Below are 14,911 nucleotides of genomic sequence, written 5' to 3'. Positions count from 1 at the left end.
GAAACTTATTTTGACAAACCTCCAGCTCTTTCAAATTGTTGTGACTTAATCCCCAAATCTCAATACCATATTGGATTTGAGCAACCACTTTTCCAAGAAACACTTCCAATGCTGGGTCCACCAAACTACCTCCCCTGGAGTAGAAAAAAATCAAGATAGCCCAAGTTGTCTTCTGTGCTGTTATTTTAATGTTCTGGAGCTGAGTCTTCCACAAGAGTTATTATAACCCAAGCGATAAGATGCCACTGCTTCCAAATCTACTTCCAACTTCAACCGCCTTGCCCGCCTAGTTAATTGAGCCAAGTCCTTTTTAGCTTGTCTGCATTCTTCATCATACCACTGATCCAGGTTTACAGAGTGTCCTTGTTAGGAAGGGCCTTATGGCATTGGCTATAAACAAGATGCCATAATAAGGATCTAAGTGGCCTTCAACAATGTTCTGGCATACTCCTAAAAGTTAAGGACCGTTCAAATTATCTTGGACTGACTGGCTAACAGAGGTAGACCATCTTAAACACTTCCCACTTACAACTGTTCCCTCTGTTGTGTCCATAAGTAAGGGACACAGTCCAAGAGGTTGTATAAAGATGGACCAAAGTATAAGTAAATGATCATTTTCTGGTCCATCTATTATGTTATACCTCACCTCATTAGGCAATAAATTCCACAAGCAAAAGAAGTACTCTATGACACTAAACAATCTGCTATTAAGGAATGCAAAATACCCATTAGACTTACCCTGCCAACTGCCATGAAGGCATATCAGCTGGAAACAGGACATTTGCTTGACTAGTCTGTCCATGTTCATTAACTATTTTATCCTGTGAAAAGTGATCATGTGGAAAGACATCTATACAATCCAGACCAAAAGCATTCAAGTTTTGGTTAAGTCCCCAGCCAACATAAGCATTAAAATCACTGCAGACCACTATGCATGCTTCAGGAGACTGTACTTTACAAAGGTTCAGTACCTCCACCAATTCTTCCCACAGAACCTTTGACCTCAATGAAGATTTATCAGGTGAGAAATATACATTTAAGCAAATTAAGGAGTCCAACTTGCTACTCCAGTTACTGTTGACCAATACTGATAAAATAACGTACCTTCAGATTGGTAGATTACCTCAGCCTCCACATCATTTCACTGAGACCAGTGTAACCACACCCACCCATTTGGCAGGAGACACTTTGGATCTGGTTTTCTGTGTTGGGTGGAATTATGGTGAACTGGGGTGGAGGAAAGTTCTATACTTCCGTTGTCAATGAAAGATCACTACCTGGTAGGGTTTAGACTTACTGGGACTCTGAGCCTCAGCAAGGGACCAATTAAGATGGTTCGCCCTAGGAGGCTGATGGATTTGGATGGTTTCCTGATGGGCTCTTGGGGATTTTCCTGTCACCTCAGCAGATGATTCTGCTGAAGCCCTGGCTGACTTCTGGAATGGAGAAATGGCCTGCCTGGTTGATATGATCACTCCCGAGCATCCATTCCTGTTTAGTCTAGCCAAGCAAGCTCCCAGGTTTTCCAGGGAGCCGTGGATGATGAGATAAGTGGGACAGCAACTAGAGTGACCTTGGCAGAAAATTCAGAACCAGTCTCACTGAACATGGTCTGGAGTTCATTTGAAAGCCTGCTTTATTATTTTTAGCTGCCTTGAGCACCATTTTTGGCAGAAAGGTGGGAAACAGAAATAGATAAATTCACAGTCATAAAGTTGCCTGAGAAAGGTGGCGAAGAGATTGTTACCACACTCCTAAATTTCTGATTAGGTGGGAATATATAGTAAAAGTAACCTCACTGGATGGTTGAAAAATACAGAAAACTGGATTATCACATGGCTGTATGCCCACCACAGTGACTGGGTTCAGACGACACAATAACCCACAATGGGTTAAATAAGCCATTATTGTGTCATCTGTTGAGCATTCTTAAATCCACGATGGCTTATTTTGCTGAAATAAGCCACTGTGATAACCCAGGGTCTGCAGTAAGGATTATTTAACTCACCATGGTCCATTATTGTGTCATCTGGTGCTCCACTCTGGGTAAAAGGCATCAGTCAGTGAGTCCCTTGGCAAGAGCAGCAGAAACCTCTGCTGCTCTTGCCCAGTGGGGCGCAATCACCATTGGCTGATTGCGCCCAACCCTCTGCTCATGCCCCCTTCCCTCCCGGTCTCGATCACAATGGGCCCCATTTTTTAAATTTCCCCAGTCCTGTTTTGTGCAAATCAGGGCTTGGGTAAATAAAGAAAAATCCAGAAATTGGGGGTGGAGGGCAAAAGCCACTACCCACACACACCAAGGCCTGTAGGGGCAACACGGTCCTTGGCGGGGGGGGGGGGGGAGTTAGATTTCACCCTCCCCCCACCCTGATTTTTGGATTTTTCTTTATTTACCCAAGCCCAGCTTTGTGCAAAATGGGGCTGGGGAAATTTAAAAGAAGGAGACCCAAAGGGGGACTTAGCAGCAGACAAGTCAGGTCTGATGCCAGGTCCACTGGGATGCAGGCTGAAGAACTGAGGGGGAGGGAGGGGTGAGGGGGGGAAATAAGCTACCCACAGTAGCTCATTTGCCCAATCATGCGATGGGCACAATGGCTTATAAACTACAGTGACTAGCTTATAAGCCACCATGGCTTAAAGTGACGTCCAAAGGCCAGTAAGTGAGCACTTGGCAAAAGGCTCTCTCTCTACCCACCATCTTAACTATGTAAAATATTCACTCCTCTACCTGTTTGCAGTATTTTGTTATAGCTGCTCCCAAAGGGTGTTCACTGTTGCTCTCCGCAGTCCCCACTAGTGCCAAAATCTTACTGCGTGGTATCCGGTTACTCTCCGCTAGCATCTTCACCTGCATAACCACTGGAGTTCCATGGGTGATGGTTCCTGTCTTATCAAACACCACGACTTTAACCTGGAACAAGACATACACCACATTAGAGGCCAAGCATTTTTTTCCTTTGGCAGAATATGTCCATACTAGTTTTGGACAAAGATGAGGCTTCCATGCTTCTCAATAAATCGTGATCATTTGGTCTTTGTGGCCCAACCAAAAAGGAAAATCAGATGTCTTACCTTGTGTGCCATCTCTAGAGGTTCTCCACCCTTGATCAAGATGCCATTTTGTGCTCCTACACCAGTACCCACCATCACAGCAGTTGGGGTTGCTAATCCCAATGAACACGGGCATGCAATACACAGCACTGTAATGGAGGCTTGGAAAGCAAAGCGGATTACCACTTCGGCCTTGGAAATGCTCTTATTGTATCCCTGTCGACAAAAAAAGTAGCTTAGGACTGATCAGAGGCTTTTCAAAAGACCGAAAGGGTTGGACCACACACTTCAGCTCAACTCTGATATCACAGCAAGCCACGGTTAGGAAAGCTCAACTATGATTTGGTACAATGTCTGAGCCATAGTTGCAGCCAGCGCTCCACTTCCACAGGCTGCTGCCCAATTTTAATGGAAATGAACTTAAGAAGCTAAAAACAAAACAAAAAACAGATAAGTAGATTTGGAGCTGGGTTTGTCTGTTGTATATTAGTACAAGTCATAGTTCGGGTGATGCCAATACCTCAAAATATGTCAATGATTATTTGGAGGAAATCATGATTGTGTTTGCTACGAATTTGGTATATGACTGACCCTGAGGTTGAAAAGAGTGGAAGCAGTACATGCCAACACTGTTAGAGCAGGTTCACATGCAACGAGAATTTCCTTGTCTTCTTGTCGCTGCCATGGCCATCATTTTGAATATTCAAGCTGCAGCAGGGGCGCAACATAGCTTGTTATGTGCAAACCCGTTGAGGGTGGGTTGTTCAGGTGCTTGACAAGCCACCCATGGACTGTGTTAGGGTTGTAGGTGGCTTGTCAAACACCCCAACAACCCACCCTTGATGGCTTCACACGTAGCAGCAAGCTACAGCGCACCCACACCAAGGCTTGAATATTCAAAATGGCGGTCGTGACAGCAATTAGAATCCATGCGGGGAAATTTCCCCATGATGGCTTCTCTTTATGTGCAAACCCACTCTTAGACTTAGATCTGGTTCACACAACACAACAGTCCATGGTGGTTTGTCACCCTTGTTTGTTTCAGAGTGGCTTGTCATATTGTCCAAATCTAGCATGATGGCTTAAGTGTGGGCTGTTAACCATGCACAAGCCGCCCTGAGAACCCATGGCTTGTGCGTGGCTTGATGGAAAGGGCTACAGAGATGGCTGGCAAGAATGGTGGAAAACCTGGTCACGCCCCACAATCTTAAACTCAGACTGCACCCACACAGTGAGCGGTTCGTTTGCCCCTGCGACCGCCTCCCTCGCCCTCAGTCCTCCGCCTGACATCCCAGGGGACCTGGCGGCAGACCCCTCTTGTCTGCTAACAAGTCCCCTTTCCCGACTCTGATCGTGATCGGAGCCCTTTAAAAGAACTTTCCTAGCCCCAACAGGGCTGGGGAAACAAGTCACACTTCCCTGTGCTCAGGGAGTGTGTGCAAATGTGTGTGTGTGTCCCCCATTTCTTTCCTTCGGTGTCCCACTGATGCACATGTGCACAACAGTGAAAAATAAAGGATACTGGCTTGCCCCTCCTGTATCGAGCCCCCGGCCACCTTTTTAGTGCAACGGGCATGCCGTTCCCCTTCCCCATAGGGATCTCTCAAGCCACTTCAGGTTTGACAGCTGCCAAAGCCGAAGCAGCAAGAGTGATCTTTAGGATGTGGATGGGTGCGTACTTCTACGGGAAGGAGCGGGGAGGGGAAGGGATGCCAAATGGGGGACGCCCTTAAAGGGCTAGTCCACCCATAAAAGCACAGGAATCCCTCGAGTAATGGGGTAACGTTAAACCTTTTATTCCCCATCCTGTGACATCCCCACCCCACCACCCTTCTTGGCACCCCACTCCTTCCTTCATATAACAGTACACGCACATCCCCAGTTTTGAAGGAAGATCACTCAAGCGGCTTGCATTTTGAAAGCTGCCGAAATGAAAGCTGCTTCAGCCATCTTTATGGGGGTGGGGTGGGGTTGATCATCCAACCCGCCCCCCCAGGACCCTATTGCCCCAAGGGTCCTTGGCAGGGGGCTGGATGTGGCCCCCGTCAAGCCCACTTTCAGGAAAGTAGGCTGGCAGGGGGCAAAATCCAATCCCCCACCAAGGACCTGATGCCCTTTATCCATGATGGGTTGCCATGTCTATAGCCTGTCTTTTTCCCTTCGTAAGGAACTCAAGGCAACTTACATAATCCTCCTCCTCCTCCATTTTATCCTCACAACAACAATCCTGTGAGGTGGCTTGGGCTGAGAGTCTGTGACTGGCCCAAAGCCACCCAGTGAGCTTCCATGGCCGAGTGGGGACTACAACCCGGATCTCCCGGCTCCTGGTCTAACACTCTAGCCACTACACCACACTGGCTCTCACAAAAAACAAACTACCCTGATAAGAACGGTCCTGGTTCAAATGACATGCTGACCCATCATGGGCAGTCACCCATGATGCGCTAGCATATCGTGCGAACCCAGTCTCTGCCTGCCAACAGCGTGCACTAGTGGCACTTCCCTCCTCAGCGCCCTCCGCCCCCCTTCCCAGCTCAGCACTTCATTTGACAGCCATAGGCTTTTTCCCCTTGTGAGCCGAGTTCCTCTCATCTTCACTGAGTGACCTTGAAGAAGGTGGCTATTTTTCCTATATAACCTGAATGTGATTATTATAATATATAATATATATATAAAACTATAATTATATATTGATGTTCCTCTTCCAACAACAGCTGTGTGCATATGCATGATTGGCTTACCTTTGGGTAAGCACACACAGCCCCAATTTGGGAGGGGGGGATTTAAGCTCTACACCTTCCCGTTTTTAAGCTGAAATGGCTTGTTTTCAGCGTGGCTTATTGTGAAGTGTGGTGATTTACTTAGTGAAAATAGTGCTTAAACAGAGATAATATAAATGTGAAAAAAACAATGTAAATGTAATATTATACATATAACAGTAGAAAATTTGAGCAGCTCTATCAAAAAGTATATTCAACAAAGTCTTTTGGAAAATCTTTTTCCAGGAATCCTTTCTGAAGGTTTTTACAGGAACCTGGTGTGATCCTGTTTTGCATATGTATAGCTTCTTCAGATTGAAAAAACTGTGAAGATATTGCATATGCCAAGTCAATGAAAAAAAAATTAAAATTGAACTGAACTTATTTTTTAAGAATAGCTGCAGTAACATTTTCAAAGACATTTTCAGAAACATTTTAAAAAACCAGGGGCTACAATTCACAAACAAAGAAGTACTTAAACTCAGCGCCTCAGGCGCAACAAAAATGCCACGGCAACGACGCAAAATGAAAACTTTGTTTAACGAATTAGGCTGCTTTGACTATTGTTACAATTCTTAAAAAATAAGCTCGGTGCTCATTTGAAACAATGCTTTTATGTATGTGTAATTACAATAATGATTTACAACTAATGTTGGTATATTCTTTTCTTTTTAAAATGAATACATTTTTTACACACTGGCAAATATTATAAACGATTGCAAGTGTGTTTCTACTGTTATATTATTTGATTATTATACCTAGACCAGTTTTCAGCTGTTCTATAATTTGGTGCTCTACAACTGTGGCCCTAGTTTTTTGTTTTATTGTGATGTGTGAACAGGCCCTTAGTCACAAAAATACTGTCAAAACCTGAAAACATTTTTGAAGTCTACACTGGCTCCCTAGTGCCTTCAGGGCTGAACCCAAAGTGTTGGCTATGACCCATAATGTCGTATATGGATTGGGCCCTACATGCCTAAGAGACCAGCTCCACTTCAAGATCAAGTTAAATCAGGTCTGCAGGGGCAGGCCCTCAACCTTGGCCCTGACTGGAGACTCACCAAAGCACGAACCTGTGTATCTTTCAAAAGCTGTGCAAGATGTTTTTATTGAAAGTATCTATCGATAACCAGGGGAAGGGAAAATAATGAGGATATTGTTACCCACCCTGAGTGCAATTAAATAACATTTCGCGATAAAGTATTCAAAAGCTACAGGATGTCAGAAGTTAAGACTGGTTCTGCAAATATGCATGCACAAATCATGCTTTTCTTTATTAAGCGTATGACTCTTTTTAAGGCTGATCGTTACCAACCGTGACCTCGTAAACTTCAAAATTGCAGGAAAACAGATGGGCCAATTTATAGGCACAGAGAGGATAATCATAAATGCCACATATTTAAGAACTGGATGAAAATCAGAATGAAAGTTTATGCAGTAAGAAAATTGATACCTGTACAGACCATAGGCAAAATAGCAGTTTTAAACCCATATACAGATGGACCAAGAGAGCAATGGGGAGTTCCACTTACTTTATCTGGCCACAATCTCTCATGTTTAATAATTTTGCTACTGAAGGCTAATATTCAAGGAAGACACACTGATGTATATAAAGACAATGCAGAGAGTATCAACAATATTCCAAGGAACGAAATCTGCAGTTAAACAGAGCTTACAGGTTGCAACAGACTTACAGGAAAATAAGTTTCCACAATTTCAAAATCGACAAATCCAATCACTATCCAAGCAAAAAGTGTAACCACAGAAACAACAACAATGAAAGGAACGAAGTAGCCACTAAGTCTGTCAGCAAACTGCTGAATTGGAGCCTAAAGGGGGGGGGAGGGGGGAGAGAAGAAGAATAAGAAACAAATTAATTCTAGCAGCCTTCACTGATGTTTTAGGGGGGTTGGGCTTCAGTATATTTCCCATACATTTGCAATAAGTAGTATTTTTTTTAAATTGTTTTTTTTTAACTGGGAATCTGGCATGCTGCAAAGCAAAGCGCTGCCTTCCAGCACCATCTTTATTTGAGTTCAAAAGAGTAGTTTTGTGTTTTGGAGCTCAGACCTACCTCTGCCTTGTACTTAGATTCTTGAATAAGTTACTTTTCTTTTAGTTTCATCAGTTTGCATTCAGGGAAATTATTTTTTTGTGACCAGCCATACCCACCATGGCAGCCATTTCATGACTGGGCAACCCCGCCCCCCCGTCAGCCATTCTGTGAAAGCACCCATGACACTCTCAAAGTTCCAAATGTGCCCACCAACCCCAAAAGGTTGAGGAGCCCTGAAATATATGCTTAATAACCAATTTTTTCCATCCCTGATGTCTCTTTCTGCAGTTATGACATGAGGTCTTGTTTGTGATGTTTTGCTAGAACACTATTTGACATACCCAGATTGAATTGCTTTACTGTTGGCATACCAATTGCCAGGATCACAGAGAAGGAGACACATAAGGCTGGGAATTTTAAGTAATTTCCATCCCAAAGAGCAACTTGACACAGTATGTAAACATGCTCTGCTGTCAAAATTTAAGCCACACATTTGCTGTGCTGAATTATGACCAAAGAAACAGAATGAAAACCTTTACTTCCTCTCTATTATTATTTATTGACAGTACCTTTGAGGTCTGTGCTTCTTCCACAAGTTTGACAATCTGGGAGAGAGTAGTGTCAGATCCAACATGGGTTGCAGAGATCAGCAGTGATCCATTTTGATTAATAGAACCTGCAATGACTGTAGTGCCAGGCTTCTTGGTCACAGGCATTGATTCACCTGCATAAGTGGAAGGTCAACAAAACATTAAAGGGGCAGTTCTTATACATTTTTCTCTCACTCTAGCCCTAATTTCACCCACCCACCCCTTCTCTCACACACAGCCATTTGCTGATTTCTAGAATCCATAAAAATAAAAAAACAAATCTGCTTGCCTGTGATGAGTGATTCATCCACCATAGAATGTCCTTCAATAACACGACCATCCACTGGAAACTTGCCTCCTGGGACCACTTTGACAATGTCGCCCCGCTGAACCAGTTCAACATCAACTTGCTCTTCACTGCGAAGAGAACATAAAAATTCAATAGTTTGTGATGTAAGCCTTGCAATGCTTCAATTTGCTGCTTCTTGCATGTCGTTTTACTCTCTTCCTTCAAATTTCTTCTTAAAACCCACCTTTGGCTTAGCCCATTCCTTAGTCTCTGTCCTCAGCTGAAATGAAGCCTTAGCCTGTGAAACGGAACCTGTACATATTCACACCTTGTCAGGCTGTTACTCTTGCCTCATCCTCCTCTCCCCCAATATGTATAATTTAAATTACAATCTTTTTAGGTTAGGTTTTGTCTTCTGTTTAAATTACTCTGTAAAGAGACACATACATTGACTCTGTGGTATAGAAATAAAGACCACAGAACACTGAAATGTATTAATGTTGCCTTTCAATTTTTTTAGTTAAGAAGACAATACAAAACATAATACCTCAAAAGGATGTTGTCTGGGCCTAAAGTAACAATAGTTGCTTCTGTTGCTTGTAGTGAAATTAGCTTTGCAAGGGCTTCCGACGTTTTACCCTATAAAGATACAGAGCTGCACATTTTACATTCAAAGTGCTATCAAACACCATTGCAAGGAACAAAGTCACACGTTACACAAGCCCTGTTTTTAACACATATTGATTGAAACCGACCTAGAAAAGAGAAATTCTAATTAAGTTCTAAACAACACAGTCTTCCCTCCCTTATTCAATTCGGGGTGAAGACAAACATACAGTTTAAGTGTGGGGTAAGTACTCCAAGCTTTTTTTCCCCAAGCAGTGTTTTCAAAACACTTCCGTCACATATAGAATGGTATGACTGTGCTTTCGATTCCTACAAGCTTCAGGTAACTAAGAACTGAGCACTGAACTGCAAAGAGACTTTCACAATACTAATGGTAACTGAAAGTATTTTAGTCATTTCCTCCCCTTGGCGCACACACCCCAAAATATATGAGCAGCTGTTTTATGTTTACCTTGGCTACATGCTCTAGCCACCGCCCCAATGCAATGAATACAAAGAGCATAGGTGGTGTGTCAAAGAAAGTCACTGGATTGACCTTTGCCTTCTCAGCCATTGCAACCAGAAGAATAACAAAGGAGTAGACAAAAGCAATGGTAGTTGCCAAAACAATCAGCACATCCATATTGGCAGTCTTATGCTTCAGTGCTTTGTATGCGTGAATGTAGAAATACCAACCTCCAACTAACTGTAAAGAGAGCAAAAGCCAACGTCATGTTTTACACCTAATCACAGATATCAGATAAACACACTTATTGAGAACCATTTTTAAGGAAAAACTAGTACGCATCTGTGAACGTCCTTTCTCCTCTTGGGTTCAGGCAATGTTTTACTATGGAGTTCTGACCCAGGTTCAGTCAACTACCTAGAAAACTCCTACAGTAGCTCAGCCTCAAGAAAGCAAAAATACGGAAACAGAAAAAAAGTTTTAAAAGAGAGAAACACACATTTGTCAGAATACGGAGCCTATTCCTATACTCTCTTTCATCATAACGCAAAAATTAAAAGGAATATGAATCACTACTATAGCTTTTTTGGCCGTGGAGGGTGGGATACAGTATTAGCATTCACCATAAAGTTTTAGTATGGGGGACAAGATCAAAAAGCAAATCTATGAAGCAAACTAATCTACAGTACTTTCTACTGAAATGACATGCTAACAGCTTGGGTACTCCGTTTTAGGCCTCATAGGTTTACACACACACAGACACACACACAAACACACACAGACACACACACACAAACACACACACTCACACAAACACAAATACAGAGGCAACAAGCAGTTCTAACAGGATGAAGTTCGGCAACCAATCCTTAATCCATATACTTCATCAAAAGGAATTTTGGCAGTAGCAAAATGCTACAGTACCATTTGACATATTTCTACTTGCCTGTACAGGGACACACAATAGAAAGGAGAGCAAATTCATAACAGACAACCCAGGAAAAATCTGGCGCTCCAGAAACACAGATGAGTGATATGCTTCCATCTCTTCGTTTGTCAAGTTTCCAGCCTTGTGCATGGCTGACATGTGGCTATCCATAGCCATCATGTAAATCATTAGCCCCATTACAGGAACACAGAAAAATAGGCTTACAAGAAAGGACCGTCTCCATCTTAAATTAGAAGAAAACAAAATAATGTTGAAAAAGTCATCACAACATGGGAAATTCTGCAAAGTTTGATAGGACAATATGAGGTGCATGGGGCAAAATTCCTGCATCTGGCACCATGTGTGCCAGAAAACATTTAGTGGGTTATGCAGAAGAAGCCCAAGATGGCAAACCAACTGCTAGAGAAGATCAAAATGTAACATTGTACATACACAAGGCTATCAGCTCCCGGATGTGGTAGTGCATGTATGAAACTGTAACTATCAATGCTTTAAAACTGAGAGCTAAAAAAGAGAGCTTCGGCTATTCGGCAGTATAGAAATGAAAATAACAATAATTAATCAATCAATCAATTAATTAATTAATCAATCCATGCTGGATTTTTATGGAAGGAATCAAAGCATCCTGAATGAGGTTTGAGCATGAACCAAAATACTTACTGCCTTATTTCCTGTTTGTGATCTAAGTGACTAGCAGATCTGTCCTTCTTCACTAACGAAGTATTAAACCCTAAATTCTACAAAGAAAGAGAGTTATTTTAGTGTACAACTGTTGTATATACATTCTATTTTGAAATTAGTGAGATACATACCGTGACAAATATTTGCCTCAGAAGCCTTTCAATCTTGCAAGACTCCTGCACCAACCTGTATAATAGGCTACCTTGCAAATATTTATCCGAATTAGTTATTGGTCTTCCACATTTGTTTCATAAATTACAAGTCTCCTAAGCTACAATTTTCAAAAAGGAGCAATAGAATGTTAAGATATTATTCCTTTATTATCATACGAAGTCTGTATCAGTTTTATTCTAACAAAGGCATTCTAACAGAAGCACTTGTGTTGACATGCTGTAACTTTTAACTAAACCTTTCACTGACCAAGGAGCCTGATATAGGAAAGACGAAATTTTCCCAGCTGAACACTGGAAAGGCGTAACAGGTGCATCAGATAAGAAAGTTGGGGAAAGGGTAACAGCTTACTAGACAATTGTCCATGTTCAGCTTTTTGCTCCCAGCTCAGAAATGCCATGTGGGTGAGATATTTTATTACCTTAAAGGCAATGCTCCTAGGACTAAACTTAACATGCTTTAAAATGTGTTATAGCTGTAACAATGATGCATTTTTGTATTTTTCAATGTTCCTATATCAAGTATGAATCATGTAGAAACTAACTGAGTTTTTAAAGTAAAAAATGAAAAGACACACCTGATCTTAGAATCCTCTAGTTAAAAAATCTGGGTTAATACCAGGAATTTTGTAAACTTACAATTCCTTGGTGATACTTTGCAGCTGACTAGGATACTTGCATATATTATCTGTTCATATAAGTTCTTCTCCTTATTACTATTATCTAAAAAACAAAGTGCTGTACTGTGTATGCGTGCGTGCGTGTATGCATGTATAAACAAAATAAAAATGACAAAAATGCTGCCTAAGGGTGTACAATCTAAGTAAACAAATATGAGGAGTAAGGAAAGAATCAGAAGAGTGAGACACTAAGATCATATTTGTCTTAATTCAGCATCTTTACTACCCACAGTGGGACCAACAAGTTCCAGCTTCAAAGTATGTCCCAGGCCCACTACCCAGGCTGCCTTCCCTCTTGGAGAGTTCATCAGTTTTTATAAACATAAATAAACCAGCAAACTACATTCACAAGGGCACTTACCTCTACAGTCTGTATAATATCTCGTGGGCCAATTATTTCGGGATCATATTTAATGTGTGCTTTGTTCGTTGCAAGAGCCACTGAGCTATACAGAACCCCCTTTGTTTTCATGAGTGTGGATTCTATTTTATGAACACATGAGGCACATGTCATTCCTCTCACCTGTTAAAAACAAGTTTTGCATGCATTATAAATAATGAAGTTGAGAGTAAACTGACAGAAAGATGGCAGTTTTCCCAGACAATAAAGACTTTTACTAAGTGTATTGTAATTGATTCTATAACTGTTTTACTGTGCTGCTTTAATTTGTACACCACCCCAAGTACTGCTAGTAGGTGTGAAAACAATGTATGTGCATGTTTTTTACAAAAGTAAATTGCTGGGGGTGGGGGCAGAATCAGTGGAGTTTAACCCTTCCCCTACTGCTACCATCCTGATGAAAAATCACCCCCACCCCACCCTGCAGCATCAGAAGGGAGTTGCCACTAGCACCAATGGGAGGGCTAATTGCACCAGGGCTAATTGCAGCACGCTAAGGATGACTTTGCTTGGGACTTGGGGACTGCAGCTCTCAACATGCACAAGAATCCCAATCTTACTCAGCTCCCACCATCACAATGGGTACCTATATTTTTTAAAAAATTGTACGTTCATGCACTTAACATAAAATCTAAATTGTCCCTGTTATTAAATCTGCCTGTACAACATTTTGCAAATCTAACATAGCACACATGAACTGAAGATGAGCAGGGGGAAAAGTATAATTGCCTAGTCTTGTTGTTCAGTCGTGTCCGACTCTTCGTGACCCCATGGACCATAGCACGCCAGGCCTTCCTGTCCTGCGCTCTCTCCCGGAGCGTGCCCAAGTTCATATTCATTGCATCCGTGATGCTATCTAGCCATCTCATCCTCTGCCGTCCCCTTCTCCTTTTGCCTTCCGTCTTTCCCAGCATCAGGGTCTTTTCCAGGGAGTTTTCTCTTCGCATTAGGTGGCCAAAATATTGGAGCTTCAGCTTCATTATCTGTCCTTCCAATGAGCACTCAGGGTTGATTTCCTTTAGGATGGACTGATTTGACCTCCTTGCAGTCCAGCGGACTCGTAAGAGTCTTCTCCAGCACCACAGTTCGAAAGCATCGATTCTTCGGCGCTCAGCCTTCCTTATAGTCCAGCTCTCACAGCCATACATTACTACTGGGAAAACCATAGCTTTGATTAGACGGACCTTTGTCGGCAAGGTGATGTCTCTGCTTCTTACTATGCTGTCTAGGTTGGCCATAGCTTTCCTCCCAAGGAGCAAGCGTCTTTTAATTTCATGGCTACAGTCACCGTCTGCGGTGATCTTGGAGCCCAAGAAAGTAAAATCTGTCACTGCTTCCATTTCTTCCCCTTCTATATGCCAGGAAGTGATGGGGCCAGATGACATGATCTTAGTTTTTTTAATGTTGAGTTTCAAACCAGCTTTTGCACTCTCCTCTTTCACCCTCAACAAGAGGCTCTTGAGATCCTCTTCGCTTTCTGCCATTAGGGTGGTATCGTCTGCATATCGGAAGTTGTTGATAATTCTCCCGGCAATCTTAATTCCGACCTCTGATTCATCCAACCCGGCATTTCTCATGATGTACTCTGCATATAAGTTAAATAAGCAGGGTGACAATATGCAGCCTTGTCGTACTCCTTTCCCAATTTTGAACCACTCGGTTGTTCCATGTCTGGTTCTTCCTGTTGCTTCTTGACCCTCGTACAGGTTTCTCAGGAGACAGGTAAGGTGGTCTGGTACTCCCATCACTTCAAGAATTTGCCACAGTTTGTTGTGATCCACACAATCAAAGGCTTTAGCGTAGTCCATGAAGCAGAAATAGACGTTTTTCTGGAATTCTCTTGCTTTCTCCATGATCCAGCGAATGTTGGCGATTTGATCTCTAGTTCCTCTGCCTCTTCGAAACCCAGCTTGTACTTCTGGTAGTTCTCGGTTCGCATACTGCTGAAGCCTAGCTTGTAGGATTTTGAGCATCACCTTGCTGGCATGTGAAATGAGCGCAACTGTGCGGTAGTTTGAACACTCTTTGGCGTTGCCCTTCTTTGGAATTGGAATGTAAACTGACCTTTTCCAGTCTTGTGGCCACTGTTGAGTGTTCCAGATTTGTTGGCATATTGAATGCAGCACTTTAACAGCATCATCTTTTAGGATTTTAAATAGCTCGGCTGGAATACTGTCATCTCTGCTAGCTTTGTTGTTACTAATGCTTCCT

At 42.4% G+C, this 14,911-nt stretch overlaps 1 protein-coding gene across 2 annotated transcripts in view; it reads right to left on the bottom strand.

The window, feature by feature from the left end:
- The window catches only part of ATP7A (ATPase copper transporting alpha), a 71,011-nt gene that overhangs the window by 18,475 nt on the left and 37,625 nt on the right, over window positions 1-14,911 (bottom strand). For both annotated transcript variants that reach the window (XM_084814222.1, XM_084814223.1), the window contains exons 7-16: window positions 12,662-12,823; window positions 11,430-11,506; window positions 10,767-10,992; window positions 9,827-10,060; window positions 9,296-9,387; window positions 8,749-8,876; window positions 8,439-8,593; window positions 7,508-7,642; window positions 3,076-3,270; window positions 2,732-2,914 (exon numbers count right to left, since the gene is read on the bottom strand). In XM_084814222.1, coding sequence (XP_084670348.1) covers window positions 2,732-2,914; window positions 3,076-3,270; window positions 7,508-7,642; window positions 8,439-8,593; window positions 8,749-8,876; window positions 9,296-9,387; window positions 9,827-10,060; window positions 10,767-10,992; window positions 11,430-11,506; window positions 12,662-12,823 — 1,587 coding nt within the window. The remainder of the gene's footprint in view (window positions 1-2,731; window positions 2,915-3,075; window positions 3,271-7,507; window positions 7,643-8,438; window positions 8,594-8,748; window positions 8,877-9,295; window positions 9,388-9,826; window positions 10,061-10,766; window positions 10,993-11,429; window positions 11,507-12,661; window positions 12,824-14,911) is intronic.

The sequence above is a fragment of the Heloderma suspectum genome, chromosome 9 (genome assembly GCF_057233095.1).
Source record: "Heloderma suspectum isolate Gila_16-S chromosome 9, 16-S_ref, whole genome shotgun sequence".
In the NCBI taxonomy this organism is placed as follows: domain Eukaryota; kingdom Metazoa; phylum Chordata; class Lepidosauria; order Squamata; family Helodermatidae; genus Heloderma; species Heloderma suspectum.
The sequence above is the reverse complement of the archived record's forward strand: the minus strand, read 5'-3'. Positions and strand labels throughout refer to the sequence as shown.